Source organism: Arachis hypogaea, chromosome 9 (assembly GCF_003086295.3).
Source record: "Arachis hypogaea cultivar Tifrunner chromosome 9, arahy.Tifrunner.gnm2.J5K5, whole genome shotgun sequence".
Taxonomy (NCBI): domain Eukaryota; kingdom Viridiplantae; phylum Streptophyta; class Magnoliopsida; order Fabales; family Fabaceae; genus Arachis; species Arachis hypogaea.
The window spans coordinates 77,059,310-77,080,151 of NC_092044.1; the positions used below are offsets into that span (position 1 = coordinate 77,059,310).

The 20,842-nt window shown below is 33.5% G+C and overlaps 2 protein-coding genes across 9 annotated transcripts; both read right to left on the minus strand.

Annotated features, from left to right (window-relative positions):
• Window positions 1-2,259: 2,259 nt before the first annotated feature.
• Window positions 2,260-9,848, minus strand: LOC112711062 (uncharacterized). Of its 8 annotated transcripts, none has more exons than XM_025763610.3 (8): window positions 9,361-9,821; window positions 8,390-8,622; window positions 7,151-7,772; window positions 6,610-6,677; window positions 6,182-6,510; window positions 5,647-5,738; window positions 3,865-4,059; window positions 2,260-3,282 (listed from the first exon to the last, which is right to left on the minus strand). In XM_025763610.3, exons 1-8 carry the CDS (start codon window positions 9,562-9,564, stop codon window positions 2,626-2,628), a joined length of 2,400 nt encoding a protein of 799 aa, XP_025619395.2. In that variant the 5' UTR covers window positions 9,565-9,821; the 3' UTR covers window positions 2,260-2,625. The 8 variants fall into 8 exon arrangements, with proteins under 8 accessions (XP_025619395.2, XP_072059132.1, XP_025619394.2 ...); XM_072203031.1 differs by having other exon boundaries at window positions 2,260-3,759; XM_025763609.3 differs by having other exon boundaries at window positions 5,647-5,741.
• An 8,068-nt stretch (window positions 9,849-17,916) lies between these two features.
• On the minus strand, window positions 17,917-18,697 carry LOC112711064 (uncharacterized). Its single transcript, XM_072203034.1, is given in 4 exon segments — window positions 17,917-18,122; window positions 18,124-18,131; window positions 18,286-18,306; window positions 18,308-18,697. Coding segments are annotated over 4 exon segments (429 nt in total). The 5' UTR covers window positions 18,638-18,697; the 3' UTR covers window positions 17,917-18,052.
• Window positions 18,698-20,842: the final 2,145 nt, after the last annotated feature.

Sequence of the window (20,842 nt, forward strand, 5' to 3'; positions counted from 1 at the left end):
TAATATAATGAGAAGATAGTTAAGGTTTCAGAGTTATCTATTTTTCCAGATTTATTTTTATTACTAACTAATTTAATCATGCAAGATATAATTTCATGGCAAACTATATGTGACTAGGCCCTAATTCTTTAGACCTTCCTAGTCTCCTCTAAAATTCATTAACTGCCAATTTCTTGGTCAATTACTTCCAATTAGAGGGTAAAAATCAATTTTCAGTTTATATGCCACAAAAATTCTAATTACCCAAAAATAAAGAGATTATATGTCACGTATCCCATTAAATCCAAATAATTAAAATTTAGGATAATATGTTTCCAAGCTGTTGTTCAAGTAAAGAGCTTTTCTAAATTTTACAAGAACTCAATTAGAACATGGGTCATACTTCCGTTCCACCCAATATTCATTAAATTAAGAGCGAAAACAATTATTGAAATATAGATCAAAACATGAACAAATTAGAAAGATCAAACGAATTAATCCATTAGAAATAGACAGAGCTCCTAACCTTAACAATGAAGGATTAGTTGCTCATGGTTCAGAGAAGAAAAATAAGGGTTCTTGTAACAACCTGATACCTGTCTAAATGTACAGAGTTTTTATTTATTACTAATCCTAATAGGTTTAAAAATCAAAAACTAAAATTAATATCTTTTCCTAAAAGATAAGATTTGAATTTAAATTCGAATTAATTAATAGATTTTCAGTTTATGGGTGGGGACCACTTGAATTGTCCATTCTGCAGCTTCTAATATGTATTTTTTAGGCCGAAAATTGGGTCAAAAACAGTCCAGAAATCGTAACTAGCGTCATTTGTATTTTTGCAGATCGCGCATGTGACGCATCCGCGTCATCCACGCATTCGCGTCATTTGTGCAGATTCCAGTCCACGCGTTCGCGTCAGGCACGCGATCGCGTCATTGCAATTTCTCCATTCCGCGCGGTCGCGTGAGCCATGCGTCCGCGTCGGTCTTCGCTGGTCATCTCTTTGGTTTCTTCTTTTTCTCTACAAAAACTTCATCAAATCCCTCCGAATGCTACCTAAAATAAATAAAATTGCACAAAACTCAAAATAGCATCCATAGTGGATAAAATATAATTAATTCTAAATTAAACTCAACAATTTAGATGCAAATTCACTAGGAAAAGATAGATAAGATGCTCACGCATCACAGCAAGTTATGCAACAAAAGCAGTTTGGCTAAGAAGAATTCCTGAGGAATTAAACAAGAAAAAAAGTACTCCAGTAACAATATTTTGTGATAACAAGTCAGCTATTACACTTTGTAAAAAATCCAGTATTCCATGAGAAATCAAAGTATATTGATATTCAATTTCATAAAATCAGACTTGGTGAATGAAAAAGAAGTTGTAATTGAGTATTGTCTTACTAAAGAACAAGTTGCAGATATATTTACAAAGCTATTGAGGACTTAGTTATGTTACAAGTTGAAAAAGATGTTTGAAATATTTAATTCTGCAAGTTTGATTTAAGGAAGGCAATGTTAGATAATTAAATCAAGAACATTCAAGGATAGTACAAATACAATATGCTAAAACATTAAAGAAATTCGAAATTAAATTGAATTGGAAACCATGTTGCACCCTCAATTAAGTGGTAGAAACTACAAGAATGCACGTTGTTTTTCCTAGTGCAAGACAACACAACATTCATGAAAAATAAAGAATTATGAATTGAAAGTTTCAAGTTGATGACTAAACTTAAAAATTTTGAAGCAAATTTGAATAAGAAAGTTAACTAGTCAAAGTTTTTGCTAGTTTCATGAAATATTACAATTAGTACTTAGTTCTTATAAGAATTATTATTTTATTATGAAAATTTGCCTATATAAAAATTTTATAGGTATGTTGTTAATCATCTCTCCATATGAATGAAAATATATTGGATTATTAGAAATTTTCTTCTAATTTATGAGTGTGTTGTTGGTGACTTTGAAAGCCAAAAAGATGATAGTATCGTTTATGAGTGAGTGATTCTGAGACCAATAAATTGTGAGTATTTTACTTGTAATTTTGCTTCCAAATCCAATCTGAACCACCCAATTACATCCTTTGTTTACTAGACCTGCCAAGAGGGGTGTTTATCCTTACAAGTGATAAAGCTGACACAAAACGTTCTCATAATTAACAAAAACATAAAAGGAATGGTCATTCAATTGTTCGAATTAACTATTTCTACTATCTGCTTGATAGTTGTTGAAGTTAGATCGGGTTGGCTAATTAACAAAGAACTCATCAATAGAAGTTCAAGAATATAAAATGCTATAACTGAACTATTCCTCAAATTTGAGGATATGAATGCAAAACTCAGCAACTAGACAAGTTCTCAATGTGTTGTTTAGCTGTGGCTGTGACAAATTTACAAGAGACAATGTATCTTTGACCTCCTCATGACCTGACAATATTTTCTTAGCTAGGATCATTAACATACCTATAAGCCCCAGTTTGATCTACTAAGCAACTTAAAATGTACAACTAAAAAATGAAACAATATCTGATACCTCCAGTTTGTTCTGCCGTATAGAAGGTACTTGTCTGTCACATTCATAATCAACAAGTGATCATGAATGAACAACATATCTGCATTTCCCATTTACGCTCTGGTTCTCATGGTCCTCGCATCTTCTCAACAATGTGCCTGCTTTTCTCTTCAAGATGACGCCTTTTCTCTTCGAACTTCTCACCCATCTTCTTCCGCAAATCAAACATCCTTTCCCTTCTCCCCATTTTCCTTGGCGTTCCCTCATCTTGCTCAATAGAATGATTGCGTTTCTCAGCTACCAAACTTCTATCCACTGATATGATCTGAGAGTTATCCTCCATCCTATGTTCACTAGTTTCGTCTTCGTCATTTTGTGAAGGTGTTCCAAATGGCTCCGAGTCTCTAGTTTCTTGTGGTTTGTCATTCTCTAATAAAGGCGTTGTCAATTCTTCCAACTTTCTGCTGCTTTCCAGGGATGGTTGGCTTGATGAACTTTGTGGAAGAGCAGAGTATGATGATTTGCTGGTCGGCTCTTTACTAGGTTTAGGAATTTTAGGCCTTTGTTGTTTGTGGTCCGAACCAGTACTCGAAGTACATGCATTAGCTTTCACTCCACCAGAAGGTTGATTATTGCTATCATTTGAACTGTCAACCGCAAATTCTTGGTTAATCCATATGAATGGAGCAACAGTGCGAGGAACCCAATCATTCTTTTCTGCTAACATCCATGGGATACAAATGGATTCACAATTGGGGAGTACTAAAGTTTCCCAAATTCCTGCCTGCAGGAGGAAAAGAAATAGTGAAATTTTATAGATTCCCTTTTGGCGGGGAAAAGAAAAATACCAGCTCAATCTCTTGTCCCGAAAATCCAAATTCCAATTTGTGTATAACTGACCATATTTGAGACAAGCTCAACCAGAAAGTAATAAAATGAGAGAAACTTAGGCACTTAAAAGGGGGTCCATATAAACAGATAGACGGAGACAAAAAAAAATTGCTTATAGAAGATTTATCCTCATTTAATACAATTACTGACACCTGCGATATATGTAAACTCGGTCTAAGTTTAAATAGCCTATGGTCGAGTTACGCTTATGACAACCAACATAAAATTTGTCTATGCATGGCCATGACGCAATGACGTCTTTGGATCCATGTAGGGTTGTGTTAGGTTTGCAACAACCAACGTAAAACTGTCGCATCCCAATGAATGGACATGACGCAATGACGTCTTGGATCCATGTAACCGACTCCACCTAGTAGGAAAAGGCTTTCTTAAAGAGTTAAGAGAGTTACACACTGAATAAAAACTGTAGGAAAAGAATGATCTTTGGCTTGAATTCTTTAATGAAATTACATACCTTTATTCTATTGATGAGGTACGAAGCAATGTGCCCACTAGCTATCTTACGTTCTCCAACAGATGACTCCAAGCTAAAATCAATATCTGGCATTGATGTGAAACCGTACCAGAGTTGATCAGACGGAGGTGGCTTTACATGCAAACGCAATGTCCCTCTGAGGGATTCTACCTTTATTGCCAAAGAGAGCGGAACCTTTTGATAAGAAATAATCAGTTACTCTGAGAATAAACACCTTTAGCTGTTTCATAATAATAATAATAATAAACGCACATATCATCAAATATAAATGTCTCTAGGTGCATGCATCAAAATGGTCTAGAATTGCAATATTATGCACCTTGTCAATGATGTTGTATATTATCAAAAACCTACAAAGTGGTTATGCGTGTAGTGACAAGAAAAATGAAGATAATATTAAGAATCATAACCAAAAAAGATTCAACTCACGCACTTCAGTTAATTTAGTTATTAAAAGATTCAGATAAATATATTAACCAACACTTATTGAAAGCAGAAGTCAGTGTTACTCGGACCAATATATTTGTATATAGGAGAAGATGCCAGCTTGCTGCTGAATCTTTCTAAGTAAGAACAGTTTGAGGATTTTCAAATTCAATGCTCTGGTACAAAGAAAAGAGAAGTTTAGCACAAATATGCAATTTTAACAAAAGCCTGTGACTCTCAAGAACCTTCTTGAGATAATCTTGAATTGCATGCTACTTCTGTATAGATTATTCATTTAAATTAACTCATTGTCTTCCAATTGGGAACACTCATGCCCATGGTCATAAACTTGCTGGAAAACAAATGACAATCAGCCACCAGAAAATTACACGATATGATAAACTTTCTATGCATGTGAAAAAGAAAAAAAAAACTTTATGATGTCATGAAAACCTATTTGGTTAGAATTCATTTAATGTAACTTTCAAGTAGTATGTTGTAGTACATACACCATTTCAAAATACCGGTCATATATATTGAAATCAAAAGAAAACTAAGTAATAATGGTCTCATTGGAGGCTTCCTGTTTGGCATGTTTGATATGGATTTGTGCAAGTTTGCTAGTCAGTGTCTACCCATTCAGTTTCAAGGATTCAGAAGAAGAAAGAAAGCAATTTTGTGACATTGCAGTTTATGGGTAATGTGAGTGGTATGGCAATGGTTGGAAAGAAACACACGTATGCTCAATGATATTTCATTACCTCTTAAATTTGTTATGCATCACATAATTTTGAAGAACCTATCTTTTCAGACATGAAAAGGGATTGACTCTAATACAGTTACTAATTTCGTACGAGTTCTTTCATTATGGTTTCTTTTACTGATTTTATTTGTTGGGGATTTCTTATCCTACAATCTTGATTGTTTCTTTATCCAGCTTTACCTTATAAAGTTCTTCTATCAATACACACACAAAGACCTCCCTTGTGGTTAATTTTCATTGGTCTTTTTCTATATTTTCCAACAAATGGACAGTCTCTTCACTGGTTTGGTAAATCTTACGGAGAAGTTAATTCAAGTTACTCAAACAAGAAGTTATTTTTCAAAAAATTTAGGGTGAAATAACAAGCTCGTGTGCCAAAATATAGGAGGATCTGTGCAACACACACACTATTTAACTGAGAAAAAAGGAATAAAGGAGAGAAGATGCCAATTTATTATGACCACACCACATTAGTGAAATAGCAGAAATTCAATAACAGTGAAAGGGACTGGTAAAGTGTAAATGAAAGAAGAAACCATGGAATAAAGGAGGAAAATATAAGAAAATGGTACCTGTGAAACCTGTTTGGCAAGAGACTTTAATATAGATTTCCATCTTGAACCAGTTGAGGAAGACAAAATCTTCTTAAAGCTCTTAGACACATCTGCTAAGAGAAAGCAAGAAATGATGGAAGTAAATTGAAGTTTGAAAAATAACAAAAAAGTATTGGATGTTCAAACAATAATGAAAGTGGAGACCTCATGTCCTGTTTTTATTTCCATTTTTCATTTACTTTTTTGTTTTTGTTTTAAAATTGTGTGAGGGAGATAGTTAAAATAGGAAATATAAATTGTTTTAACTATTGTCACCTTGACAGAATCCTTAAAATGGGAAACACAAAAAATGGGATAAAAAAAGAAGCCAAACAGGCCCATAATTGTGAAACAGATTGAACAACCTCCGAGACAACCAAGTTCAAGTAGATTTCCCGGAAGAAAGACAAACAACATAAATAATTGTGTTTGACACAACTCAAGAGGAAAGTTCATTATAGGATGCACGTAGAAAATGCATAAATAACTGGACTTGATAGGACTCATCACTAACCAGTGTTCCAATCATCATCGTCTTCTTTTTCCTCTTGTAAATCATTCTTTCTTTCCTCAAGATTCAATTGTTTTCCTAAATCTTCAAAACCTTCAAGAAGATCTGATGGGACAGCTCCTCCATCACTTACCTCTGGATTTGAGTCCTCTGTTTCAAGTTCGCCAACTTCAAGCCTTGTTTCGATCTCTACCACCACACCTCCAGAATATTCAATGTCAACTTCAAAGGCCCATACCTCACTCAGTTCCATAGGAAGAACCCTCATTCTAGCTATACAAGGTGGAACATTCCCAGTATTGATGTCAGTACAGATGACTTCACCAATATAGCTGGGAGTCCTCATATTGGACAATGATCTCTGTTAGATTTTAATAAAAAAATAATAAGAATAAGAAATTAAAGAAGGAAACTTAACAAACAACAACCACCTCTCTAGCAGCAACCATAATGAAATTAACAAGTAGTGCACTATGACCACAAGTCCATGACGGAATTGCTGCATAAACATTGGTGGGGAAAACAAAATGCATGATTACATTCTCTCCAATTCTATTCAAAAAAAATTTTAAATCAATTAATTACATTTTCCATTCACCAGATTGAAAAACTCTGAAACGGAAGAGATGCCTTTTGATTAGTTAAACTAACAAATTTTCTCTACAAAAGAACACATTTGGAAAGAACAGTGGCTGTATTCTTAATGTTTTATATTTAGCACAATTTAAATTCTATGAGTATAACCTTGAGCTTTATCGAAGAACTAGGAATGAAAAGGTTACTCAATACTCAAAAGATAGAATATCTGTTATCATGTTTCCAGCAACAATAAGCAAATATTCTCAATTTGAATAACAAGTACAGATAAATGCAAGAAATTCATAATTAAGCACAATGATCTCCACTTATACATTGATGCAAAAGAAAGATAACTAAACAAACTCACACGAATCCAATGGGACAAGTACAAACCTGAATCCGTGATTGAATCGATTTCTTCAACTCTGTGTTTCCTTTGACATCAAAAAATAGTCGAGAAATCAACAGATTCCAACATAATGTTCCCTCATCAATGCCAAACTTCTCCTCAGCATCAGCATCATCTACTACCAAGGAACTCTTATGCTTTCCTGTTGGAGCATTTTTCATCAATCCAGTGGCCAAAACTGCATCTTGACCAGCACGAAGCTTCTCACTGTACTTTTTTTCGTCATGGCCTAACAATAAAGCTGAACTTGATTTATGTTCCAAACCAACCCGGGAAGTTCTTTTCGAAAACTTCTTCAAAAGTTGACGAACCTTTGAGGAAGCACTATCAGGCTTACTAGATCTTTCTACCGTATCAACACTTATTCCTGCTGATGGTTTCATAAAAGAATGAAATACAGAATTTAAGGATGTTAAATAATTATGAAATTCTTCATGCAACTGGGAGAACCATTTGATTTTATCCTTTTGATCACATGAAACCAGATGGAGAGCTTTACACCAGGCTTCTTTCTCCCATGAAGTTTCGAGATATATGTAGAGGGTTTTGCTTCCATCATATATTGCAGAGCCCTTACTTTCTAATTTGATGGGGAACCTTTTTGCCCTATTAAGTAAACCATTAATCAAATAAGAACTTGAAACATTTAATTTCTTGAATGAATGATCAATAAATAAAATAAAATTCATCTCTGCAATATTATGAAACGAATACCCCCAAAATCCATGCTATCACATGACACCCATTTTTAAGAAGCAGAAAAAGACAAAGAATTGACATTCTCTATATGAATACACATATGAGGAGAATTCAGAAAAAGAAGTCCATACAGCTTTGAAGTTTTGAATCAAACGTTGAAATAAAAAATCATGCACAATGCACTTGAAAATGTTTGCCTTTGAAAGGAATAAAATAAGTTACAGAAGACGACTGCAACTCTAGCATAACCAATTTAGTCAAGAATATAATACTCACTATGGTAATTCATTATAACCTATTCATTTCTTTTCTTTACACTGATACTAAATAGTTAAACCCATGTATGCGTGTGCAGTTAAGAGAAAACCAGCAATGATAGGAATCACAAACAAAAGAGAGGCAGCATGAGATAAAATTGGAAAAAAGGATATGCATGAATATCACCAAATAAACATCGACACTCTTCCTATTTACTGTGAGAAATTAGATACCACCAAATGAAAGTGACTACAAAATCACATTACCATTTTCTTGAAGAAAAGCTTGAAGCTGACACAGCCTGAACTGTGCAGCCCTTGAGTTCAATTGTTCTCTGCAAACCATCAGACTCTTTTAGAAGAAGCGATTGACCCTTGATCTGCCCATACATTTTGATAGGGGAAACCTCTAAGAGCTCCCTTTTTCTTTTTTGTTCTTTTGATGGTTTATCCAGCCATGATCTCCAAACTTCTTCTGACTCTAGAACCCATAGAACACCCTGCAAGAAGAAGCTAATTAGAATTAGATGAGGAGTAATAAGATGGATTAAAAATTGTGGAAATTAATGATTCCCAAATGAAGGTTTCAAATCCGTAATTTAGTATTGCATAATCAAAACCTAAAACCTAACAGAGTACCGTGCGGAGTTCCTTACTGGGTTTTCCCCACCCTATGTACAAGACTTTCCTTTTTCCAAATTCTTTAAACATCAATATTTTCTTTGAAATCATTGTGATTAGTGGCACAAGGCTTGGTTAACATTAAAATAACTATTTTCCATAAATCAGAAGCTCTACTTTCCTTCTTTCTTTCTATTTCCATTTCCCAATTCCAACCACTAAGAGCCAAAAATGCGAAGGACTAACTAATTGCTTCCTATGAAACTCAGTTTTATATCTGCAGATAAATCGCAGTCTTCAATTTACACGAAGCATACACCAAATCAAAAATGAAGCTCACGTCAACAGAAAAAAAAGCAAAAGAAACTGAAGAACATACAATGAATTTTACTCGAAAGCATAAAAAATCAGCTCAAATTATTATTATTGTACCAGCATTATTATTAACGAATTAATTTAATTAATTGATTAATATCATTCAGTTTGCTAAAGCGCGTAACGTAGTAATATAATTAAAAATACGATTAATTTAAATTTAAATTTTGAAAGAAAAAAAAAAAAGAGGGAGAAAAAGAAGGATTTGAGTTGAGTTGAGTTGAGTTGAAGAATCGAAGAACCTGCTTCTTGGAGACGAAATCGAGAGACTGGAGAGGATCGAGCTCAGCGGGTGGTGGTTGGGAAGCAGCGATTCGGGATTGGTCTCTATCGGCCTTAAAACGCAGTCGTTTGAGGATGAAGAAGAGTGCGAGAGCTTGGGCCGCAAGAACCGCCGCAACCCCAAGAATGAAGCCAACAAAAATCAGTGCAGATACCCACACCATTCTCGATTCTGACTGACGCTGACACCAGAGCTTGGATTGAATAAGAGACTCTGAGAAGTTAAATTCAAGTGAGAGAGAGAGAGGAAGTTGGAAGATGGAAAATGGAATGAAGAAGAAGAGTTGCTTTGTTTCGTTGTTGTGGGTAACAGAACACAAAGGAAGGAAGGAAGGAAGGAAGGAAGGAAGCGCGTTGTGGGAAGAAAGAAACACGTAACAGTAACAATAACAGTAACAGTAACAGTAACGGCCAGAGACACAGTCGCACCGAGTCATTTCCAATAATCTATTTTTAAATAACTAGTAAATTGTCTATTTGACCCCTGAATATCAAAACACTTATTAAATTTATTTATTAATAAATAATATTAATTTTATATTTAGGAAAAATAATTTTTATAAGACAAAAATATTTAAAATATTAATTTTGTTTACGAAAAAAGTTTTTATTAATATTCTAGATAAAAATAATAATTTATTTTCTATATAAAACTATTTTTTTGTTCACAAATAAATTTGTTTATAACTTTAAATTTCAAATATAAAAATTATAATATTTTATAAAATATATTTGTAAAAAAATTATAAACAAAAATACCTCCAACACGATCATTTTTTTCTCAAAAAATAGATGCTTTTGAATTGGTTTAGTTTTTGTTTGATTAATGTTTATTTTTTCTAAAAAACAGATCATATGCCAGTGCTATTTATTTACCCAAACAGAAAAAATTAATTTGACTGCAATTTCAAGAAAAATAGAGACGAATGTTATTATTTTGGACAGACAAATAATTGAACTTCTTTTCTTTTTTTAAATATTATTTATATATTAAAATTAATTATTAATATATTTATATTTTTAGTGACTGATTTTAATATACAGGTTACCTAATTTTTTTTCTTAGTAAAATAGCCCTCCACATTGAATTCGGGTAAAGTACCGATGAGGTTAACTCACAGGTCACGACTAAATGCTTAAATACTCAAATAACACCAACGTATCAACGAAGATACCTCTTCAAAAATCACAAGCATCAAATTCTATCAAAAAGGTTGTACAAAAGAATAATATAATATTTGGTGTAATTCAGAATATAAAGCTTTGAAATAATAAAATAAGTGGCCTGGAGTCATAAGAATTCAGAATCACAAGAAAAGAAAGGTATACCTTCAAAAATATCTGTAAGAGAAACTTGAACCATGCACCGGGCTACCGACCCTTCAAGTTCATGATCATTCGATAAGATAAAAATTTTAAAAGTATTCTTAAATTTTATTTTATTTTAATTTTGTTACATAATTTTTTAATTTATATTAAATATATTTTTGATAGTTAATTTTTAAAAAAATTTAAAATTAATTCAACAACAATTTTATAAAAACAATTCTTAACTCAAGCAAATCAAATATAATTTTATATATTATTATTAGATTAGTTTTAAATTTTTTAAAAATTTAGCCATAAAAAATATATACAAATCGAAAATTTTTTGGACAAAATTGAAACAAAATAAACTTAGAGATATTTTTAAAATTTTTGTCAAATTTCAAAAGCAAAAAATATAATTTATCCTAATAAAAAACATCGAATTTTACTTATAGTTTATTAAAAGAAAAATATAAAAAATTATCTTTTAGTTAGTTAACATGAGTTTTTCTTTTAATTTTAAAAAACAAAAAATCTTTTTTTTTAATTTAAAATTTAAAATTTATTATTAAAGATTTATGATTTAAAATTTAAAATTTAAGATAAATAAAATAATTTTAAAAAGGTCGACTGATATTTGTCAAAAAATATTCTCATTAACGTTACCTTTTTAATCCACATGCCTTGAATTATATGCAATTTATATAACAATAACAATAGCAACCACAAATAAACTATTATTTTTATTCACGATATTTAAGATACTGATAATTTATTAAAAAATAATAAATAAAATTGATATTGTACTCAAAACAATAAAATTTAAAAGACAATACTATTCAGCTACAAAAAAAAAAAAGAAAAAAAAACTAGCCATGTTTTTAAAATATTCCTTCTAACTTAATATAACCCAAAATATCTAACAAAATTCTTATTTATTTCACCATAAATTTCTAATTTTTCACTACCACCCCATCTACTTACAAGTTGCAACCACTACAACTCTAGTGATGCAAAGTTGTATAAAGAAATAGAAATTTAGATAGAAATTTAAAAAAAATAGAATAAAAATTTTTAAAATTAAGGTCAAAAGAGAGAAAATAGAATTTTCAATTACATTATACATATTTACATTAATATATTTTATTTATATTTATAGTATAATTTTTTAATTAGACTAGACCTAATACTAATTTTAACATTATTTTCTCCTTCAAAACAACTTTGTCTTCAAAAGTTGTAAGAAAAAATTATAAATCATTATTAAATTTGTAAAAGTAAATTACAAAAAATTAATTCTAAAACAATATTTTTTATACTACTGTTTAAAATAAAAATTAACCACCAGACAACCAGAATCTTATTGTTTAAAACAAAATTAGATTTTTTTTAGTATACTTTGGAACCAGAGTCTTAAGAAAACAAAAGAAAAATTACAGATCTACTATTCTCCGAGGTAAAGAGACCCCTTTACAGTAATCATCAAGTAATAATATAAGGCAATGAGGTGGTTGATCAAGAAAATAGTATTCCTATTATATTTTCAAGGCTTCCTTTGTGAGCTAATCTGCACTCCTGTTACTCTCTCTGTAGACATGTCTTATGACTCTTATCTGTATTTTCCAGCTTTGCTTCAAGTAGGGGTGTTCATAAAAAAACCAAAATGTGGTTAACCGGTTAAAAAACCATAACCACATTGTGGTTAACCAGCTTAATAAAACAATTTTAAAAACCATATCCATATTTTTTAGAATTGGTTAACCAAAACCAAATTTAAAAAAACCGGTTTTTAACCGGTTAACCAAAACCAAAACCAAATTAAAATCAAAACCTAATTTCAAAACCAAATTACATACTCTTTCTCTCTCTCTCCTCTCTCTCTCTCTCTCTCTTTCTCTCTCTCTCCCTTCCTCTTTCTTTCTCTCTCCCTCCCTTCTTTATCATCTCTCTCTCTCTTTCTCTCTCTCCTCTCTCTCTCCTTTTCTCTCTCTCCTCCTATCTCTCTTTTTCCCTTCTCTCCCTCTCTCTCTCTTTCTCTCTCTCTCCTCCTCTCCTTTTCTCTCTCCCCCTCCTCTCTCTCTCTCCTCTCTCTATTCTCTCTCCCCTTCTCTCTTCTTTTCCCCCTCTTTCTCTCCCATCTCCCTCTCTCTCCCCCTTCCTTCCCCCCTCTCTCCCACTCATTTTTCTCTTTATCTCCTCTCCCCTTCACTCTCTCCTTTCCCTCTCTCTCCGCTTCTCTCTCTCTCCGCTTCTCTCTCTCCCTCTTCCTCATCCCTCTCTCTCTCTCTCTCCCCCCTTCCATCATCTCTTCCTCATCCCTCTCTCTCTTCTTTTTCCCTCTTTCTCTCCTCCTCTCTCTCCCCTATCTCTCTCTTTCCCTTTCTTCCTCTCTTTCTCTCTCTCTCTCCCCTCCCTCCTTCTCTCTCTCTCTCTCTCTCTCTCTCTCTCTCTCTCCTCTTCCCCTCTTTCTTCACCTCATCTTTCTTTCTCTCTCCCTTGTCTCTCTATCCTTCTCTCCCTCTCTCGCTTTCCCTCTTTCTCTCTCTCCTTCTCCCCCCTCTCTCTTTCTCTCTCTGTCTCTCTCTCCTTCTCTTCGCTCTCTCACTTTCTCCCCTCTCTCTCTCTCTCTCTCTCTCCCTTCTCTCTCTTCCTCTCTCTCCTCCTATTTCTCTCTCTAATCATCTCTCCCCTTTTTTCTATCTCTCCTCCTCCTCCTCTCTCCTCTCATATCCTTTTCTCTCTCTCTCTCCCATATCTCTCTCCTTTCTCCTCTCTTTTTCCTTCTCTCTCTCTCTCTCTCTCTCTCCTTTTCCTCCTATCTCTTTCTCTATCTCTTTTTCTCTTTTCTCTCTCTCTCACTCCTCTCTCTTTCCTTTTCTTCTTTTCTCTCTCTCCTCTTTCTTTTCTTACTCTCTCTTTTCTCTTTCTCTCTCAACCTTCTCTCAATCTCTATCTCTCTTCTATCTCTTTTCTCCTATTCTCTCTAAAGTGAGAGAGAAGAAAGAGAGAAGGAGAAGACAGAGGAAGAGAAAGAAAAAAAAAGGAGAGAGATAAAAAGAGGACAAAGAGGGAGAAAGAGAGAGGGAAGAGAGAGAGAGAAGGAGAGAGACAAAAAAAGAGAGGAGGGGAGAGAGAAGGAGAGAGGGAGAGGAGGGGAGAGAGAAAGAGGGAAGGGGAGAGAGAGGGAGAGAAGGATAGAGAGAAAGAAAGGGGAGGGGAGAAAGAGGATAAATGGGGAGAGAGAGATAGATAGAGAGGAGGGGGAGAGAGAGAAAAAAAGAGAGGAGGAGAGAGAAAAGGAAGAGAAGAGGAGAGAGAGGGGAGGGGGGAGAGAGAGAGGAAGAGAAAGAGAGGGAAGGGGAGAGAGAGAGAGAAAGAGAGAGAGAGAGAAGGAAGAGAGAAGAAGAGGGGGAGAAAAAACGAGAGAGATGGGAAGCAGGAGATAAGAAAAAGTTACTCGTATCATTTAGAAAGAAAATTATTTATATTAGAAAAAATTATTTATAGAAAATGCTGAAAAGAGATTACAAAGAAAAAGGAACAAAAGCAATGGAAGGGATTTCATTAGTTACAAATGTTACTCGTATTATTTAGAAAGAAAAAAATTATATTAAAAAATTTAATTTAAAAAAGGTTTAAAAATTTGGGTTTTTCTACGTAAAAATATTAATTTTTGTGTAAAAATCTATTTTTACATGTAAAAACCAATTTTTGTATAAAAACCAATTTTTTAGTATAAAAACTGGTATTTTTTATGTAAAAACCGGTTTTTAGTGTAAAACCGGTTTTTTAATGTAAAAACCGATTTTTCTATATAAAAACCGGTTATTTTTTAAAAACCGGTTTTTAATTTAATAACCGGTTAAAAACCGATTTTGAATTTTACTAACCGGTTAATAACCGATTTCAACATGTAAAACCAATTTGGTTAATTAACCAATACTATATTTTTGGTTAACCAAAAAACTGGTTTGGTTTTTAGATTAACCAAACCATGAACACCCCTAGCTTCAAGATGGAATCTATCTTTCTAACTAGACTTTTCGGGTGTTTGTGCATGTGTTCCAATTTCGTGAGAGCTATTACTACTGCTTGTGAATCTGATTCCACCATTACCTTCCTAAATCCTAGCTCCCAGGCCATTTGTATACTGTGGAGAATGCGCCAAATCTCTGCTTGAAAAGTCACACAGCTTCCAATGTTAATCATAAAGCTACCAATCCAATGCCCTTGTTCATCCGAATGAGCCCTCTACAATCCGCTGCCTGCCATGCCATTAACAGCTCCATCCATAGTCAACTTAGTCCATCCTTCATTTGGAGGTTACTTTTTAGAAGTTGACCCAATATTTGGTCCATTCTACAAGATCTGAATTTGGGCTGAGCCAACATATTGGAAGCCTAACCGGGAGGATCCCTTCCCTTCCCTTCTTTCATTCCTAGAGATGGAGAAGAGGAGTAAGGAACTCGCTACTGCAACCGATCCAGATACCGCCGGTAGTCGCTGGCTTGCATTGAGGAACCGCTATCCAGCTCTTGTCTTGCAAAGTATATTTTATTTTTGAATTACTGGACTCAATTGGAAAAAAAAAATATATGGCTGTTGCTGATTTGCTTAATTTCTATTTTTTTCACTACTGTATATTTCTCAATTTGGAGTAGTTAAACTAGGATTCCGATAATATGCACGGCTGCAAAGTTAATTTACTTGCTGGAAATAAGACAGATGTTTAATTTACTATGTATAAGGATGGTTGGTTTCCTTCAATAAATGGATGTTAGTTTCAATAAGACGGATGTTTAATTTACTATGTATAAAGATAGTTGGTTTCCTTCAATAAAAGGATGTTTGTATTTGGATGGTTGGTTTCCTTCATATAGAAATCGCCATCGAAGTGATTGATGTTGTGAAACCGAGGCATGTTATGGTGGTCCTAAATGAAGGGATGCAAATTTCTAAAGAACCAGGGAAACAAAGATTCTTGAGAATCAAGTTTGATGTTATGTTCCCTTCAAGGCTTTCCACATATCAAAAGCATGAGCTTAAGAAGATTATGAGAAAGGGTTATAAACTGTCATAATGAACGTGATATATATAAATAAACTAATTCTTTCAATCTTTTATCACTTACACTGATATATGTATGTAGTGTAATTTTCAGCTCTAGTCTTAAAGAAATTGTGCATAATACTAATAAACAAGGCATGGTTGGTTACTGCTACACAGGTTTTGAAATTGATAGCAAAAAATTGTTACTATGTGAAAATTGAAAAATGAAAACTTTTTGTGTTTGTAACTTGAGAATTGTCTATTAAGGTAGTTAAATATAGTTATATTGTAATTTACATAACTAAGTATAACACCACAAGTGGCCCTGGATTTTGTTTTTAATAATATTATTATAACACGTTACTACTTGTGTGTAAAGTGTGTATGGTTCACCTTATGAGTGGTTTCAGTTAAAGAAGTTATAGGCTTCTTATTTAGTTTGTCATATTAATTGCTTATTATAAAAATGACTTGTCTCTAGATATTTCCCTAAGGACTAAGGTCCCATGACATGATATTATTATGAATTAAAGTTGGATTTGAGTTAAGCCATTAAATATGGTACACGAGTGGTATTTTAGTTTGGTCAATTTGTTAATTATTTATTATCAACTAAAGCGGATGTTTATTTTACTATGTATGGGGACAGTGCTTTCATATGGAAAGTTGATGTTTATTTGGGTTATACCATTGGTCTTTTGTTTGATTTGCTAGATTCTACATACACATGTTCTGTAGGTTTTTTTTGCTATATGGTTTAGATTAGATTTGGTTTAATTTTACTTGAATTGAAGTTGGATTTAAGTTAAGTCATTTAAACATGGTGCACGAGTGGTATTTTGGTCAATTTGTTAGTTATTTCTTATTAACTAAAGTGGGTGTTCGTTTTACTATGTATGCAGATGGTTCTTTCATAAGAAAAAGTGAATGTTTATATGGGTTATACCATTGGTCTTTTGCTTGATTTGCTACATTTTGCTTGCACATACTCTATAGGTTTCTTTTGCTATATAGTTTGGGAGTTAGAAAAAAAATTCGATTAGATTTAATTTAAGTTTGCTTAAATTGAAGTTGGATTTGAGTTAAGCTAATTAAACATGGTTTGATGGATGTTTCTTTGTTTTGTGTAAAACACAAGGAGAAGATTTGTGTTCAAATGGACAATTCAACTATATCTGGGAAACTGTGTGTTTACTTATAGATAAGTTTGTGCCTTGGTGAATTATGGTAGAGACAAATGTTGGTGACCAAGAAGATGTTCTTGTATAAAATGTATTTTCTTAGTCTATGAGAATTTGTAATGGCAAATATTATTAATTGATGTAGAAATATTATATCTAATTGCTCTTTTGATGGTAGCGTATAGTAAAAATTTTGTTTCACATATTGTCTATGCTTATATTTTAATCGGAAAAAGAATGTCCATTAAGGGGAAAAAGAACTATACTCCATCTAAAGATAAAGAAGGAATCTTATTTCCATTTACATAGATGAATTTATATTAAAGGAAAAAAAGAATAGCATTATCTTCTATATTTTAATTCTTTATATGTTTCCTCTAGTGTACATATACACAATTGTTTTTGTTACAATATGAAGAAGCTCTAATCCAGACTTCGTGAATCTTTAGTTAAAACCGAACCATCTCATAAACCTATTTTCATACATCAAAACATCCAAATAATAAGAATCTCTGATTCTAACTTCATGAATCTATAGCCAAAAAAAACATCTGAATCTAATTAATCTATATCAACATAAAAACATCCCAGAGCAAAGACAAACATTCGAAAAAGTGCACATCACAAGCTTCTCAATCGTTATACCTTCTCCTTAAACTTTTTTGTCAGAACCTGAAAATACAACAAGTAATTAGCACGATAAAACAAACAAGCATGCACACACACATATGGGGAGAAATACTTGGTTCTAATAAGATGAATTCCATGACCGTGCTAATTTTTAAGAACTGAAATGAAATAAATGAAATGTAAAATGCTGCAGCGTTTGGAAATAATGGATTCTATGAGCTCTTGAAGGGGAGCCAGCTCCTTCTTGTCAATCAAACCGAATTCCTAAAAAAAACACCTTTAATAACCTTGTGATGTTAACAATTAGAAATGATTTCTAAACCAGATGATACACAAATAGAAATCACAGCAAAGGGATCAAAAGATACACAAGATGGGTGCAAACAGGTAAATAGCATATAACTAGAGATCTCCATTCGGAAAAGGCATAAAGCAATAGGAAACAAGAAACTGTATTGCAAGGAATTATGCTAAACCAAACCATCTAATCAGTTTTGAGCTTCTTCTCCTCAACACTGTTGCTAAGAATCACTACACCAATTATGATGAGTAAGGGCAAACCACTATGAAGAGTTATTTTGCATAAGAACATGTTGAACAATGACAGGCAAATGAAATAACAAGCCATAATGTTGAATATGATTGACAAAAGTAAGTCCTTTCTTTTTTTGATTTCTTTGTGGCATATTAACAAACAATTTGTGTGGTGTTGTATACCTGAGGAGAGAGTGATTCATGCATGGAAGAAGAAGAAGAAACCAGCCAAACCGGAAGAGATGAAATTAGTGGCAAAATTGGTGACGGTTGCTTGAAGCGAAGAAAGGGATTTGAGGCTGTTGACAAAGCATCCCCACATGGTGACATTGAAGAGTGCCACAAAGGCATACCTAAGAAAATGTGATGTAGGGTTAGGATACAAGGTTTGGTTTATTTGATGAGAAATACAAACGAATAGAATACATGATGCGGAAGGGGCACAGTCGTTCGGAAGTCTGGTTGATGTCGCGGCGGCACGAAAAATTGGCACGTTGGGTTGTTGGGAGCGACGGCAGCGACGACGGCATGGCATTGGGGGTTTGGGCGATAGGAATTAGGTGCTCATAGTGAGAGTGGATTTTTTTGGGTATACAATGGGCTTATTTATTTTTAAAATATTCAATTTTTAATCATGAATCTGAATTAAATAATTTCTATTTTAAACTATTATTCATATTGTTCACCTATATTTTTTTTTTTTTTACAAAAGACTAATTGTCTTAGAAATTCTATTGAGTATATTGACATTTGGAGTCAAAACAATTAAAATGCCACAATAAAGATTTCATAAAATTAAGAATTTTACCAAATCAAATTAACATTTAGAGCTTACCATATGAAAAAATGACTTCACAAAGTTAAGACAAAGGTCAATTAACACATATTGTGTTAATTAACAATGTCAATTGAAACAATAAAAGAGTATGTGTCAAAAGATCTCAATTAAAATTTTAAAATGTTAAGACAAAGGTCAATTAACACATATTTAATATGCCAAAATTTAGAATAGATACTATTTGACATGCTTACAAGCCCATACAGAAGAATAGATTCTATTAACAGACATGTATTCAACTATTAATGTAGAAGCTTTTATTGACTAAGAAATTTTGTTTAGTCTATAATTAATAGTTAACATTCAATTTTTCAAGCAAATATGTGCTCTAGCATCAACTTAAAGGCACTTGATATTTCCATTGTCAATCGGTCAAAAGATAAGATAAATATTAATTGATACCATCAACTTATCAAAGGTAAGATAAATGTCAAAAGGAGCTGTCAATAAACAACTAAATTTTCACATTTTCAATTGTTATATGTCTTTGGTGTACGAAATTGTGATCATCAACAATGGCGCCAAAGACTTGGAGCTCTCAAACGTGAATCACACTTTGTCATAACTTCGCACAACTAACCAGCAAGTGCATTGGGTCGTCCAAGTAATACCTTACGTGAGTAAGGGTCGATCCCACGGAAATTGTCGGCTTGAAGCAAGCTATGGTCAACTTGTAAATCTCAGTCAGGCGGATTCAAATGGGTTATGGAGTTTTCATAATTAAAAGATAAATAAAACATAAAGTAAAGATAGAGATACTTATGTAATTCATTGGTGATAATTTCAGATAAGCGTATGAAGATGCTTCATTCCTCTTGAATCTCTGCTTTTCGATTGCCTTCATCCAATCCTTCATACTCCTTTCCATGGCAAGCTGTATGTTCGGGTTTCACCGACGTAAATGGCTACCTCCCGTCCTCAGTGAAAATGGTCCAAATGCGCTGTCACCGCACGGCTAATCATCTGTAGGTTCTCGATCATGTTGGAATAGAATCCAGTGATTCTTTTGTGTCTGTCACTACGCCCAACACTCGTGAGTTTGAAGCTCGTCACAGTCATCCCATCTCAGATCCTACCCGAAATACCACAGACAAGGTTTAGACTTTCCAGATCTTAGGAATGGCCGCCAATAATTCTAGCTTATACCACGAAGACTCCGATCTTTTGGAATGGAGGCTAAGAGATACACGCTCGATCTAAGGTAGAATGAAAGTGGTTGTCAGGCACGCGTTCATAGGTGAGAATGATGATGAGTGTCACGGATCATCACATTCATCATGTTGAAGTGCAGCGAATATCTTAGAATAAGAATAAGCTGAATTGAATAGAAGAACAATAGTAATTGCATTAATACTCGAGGAACAACAGAGCTACACACCTTAATCTATGGTGTGTAGAAACTCCACCATTGAAAATACATAAGAACAAGGTTCAGGCATGGCCGTGAGGCCAGCCTCCCCAAAACATGATCAAGAGATCAAAAGATGATCAAAAGATGAAAATACAATAGTAAAAGGTCCTATTTATAAGAAAACTAGCTACTAGGGTTTACAGAAATAGGTAAATGATGCAGAAATCCACTTCCAGGCCCACTTGGTGTGTGCTTGGGCTGAGCATTGAGCTTTACACGTGTAGAAACTTCTCTTGGAGTTAAACGCCAACTTTTATGCCAGTTTGGGCATTTAACTCCAACTTTTATGCCAGTCTTGGCGTTTTGACTTCAGAATAGGGCAGAGAAGGGGCGTTTGAACGCTAGTTTACGTAGTCAAAACTAGCACAAAGTATGGACTATTATACATTGCTGAAAATTCCTGGATGTCTACTTTCCAACGCAGTTAAGAGCGTGCCATTCGGAGTTCTGTAGCTCCAACAAATCCACTTCGAGTGCAGGGAGGTCAGAAT

Coding starts and splice junctions, on each gene's coding strand:
- LOC112711062 (XM_025763611.3), bottom strand. CDS start 9,837: ATGACTCGGTGCGACTGTGTCTCTGGCCGTTACTGTTACTGTTACTGT. Junction 7,773..8,389: donor AGCTTTTCTTCAAGAAAATG/GTAATGTGATTT, acceptor TTTACTTAATAG/GGCAAAAAGGTTCCCCATCA. Junction 6,540..7,150: donor CGATTCAATCACGGATTCAG/GTTTGTACTTGT, acceptor AAAATCTAACAG/AGATCATTGTCCAATATGAG.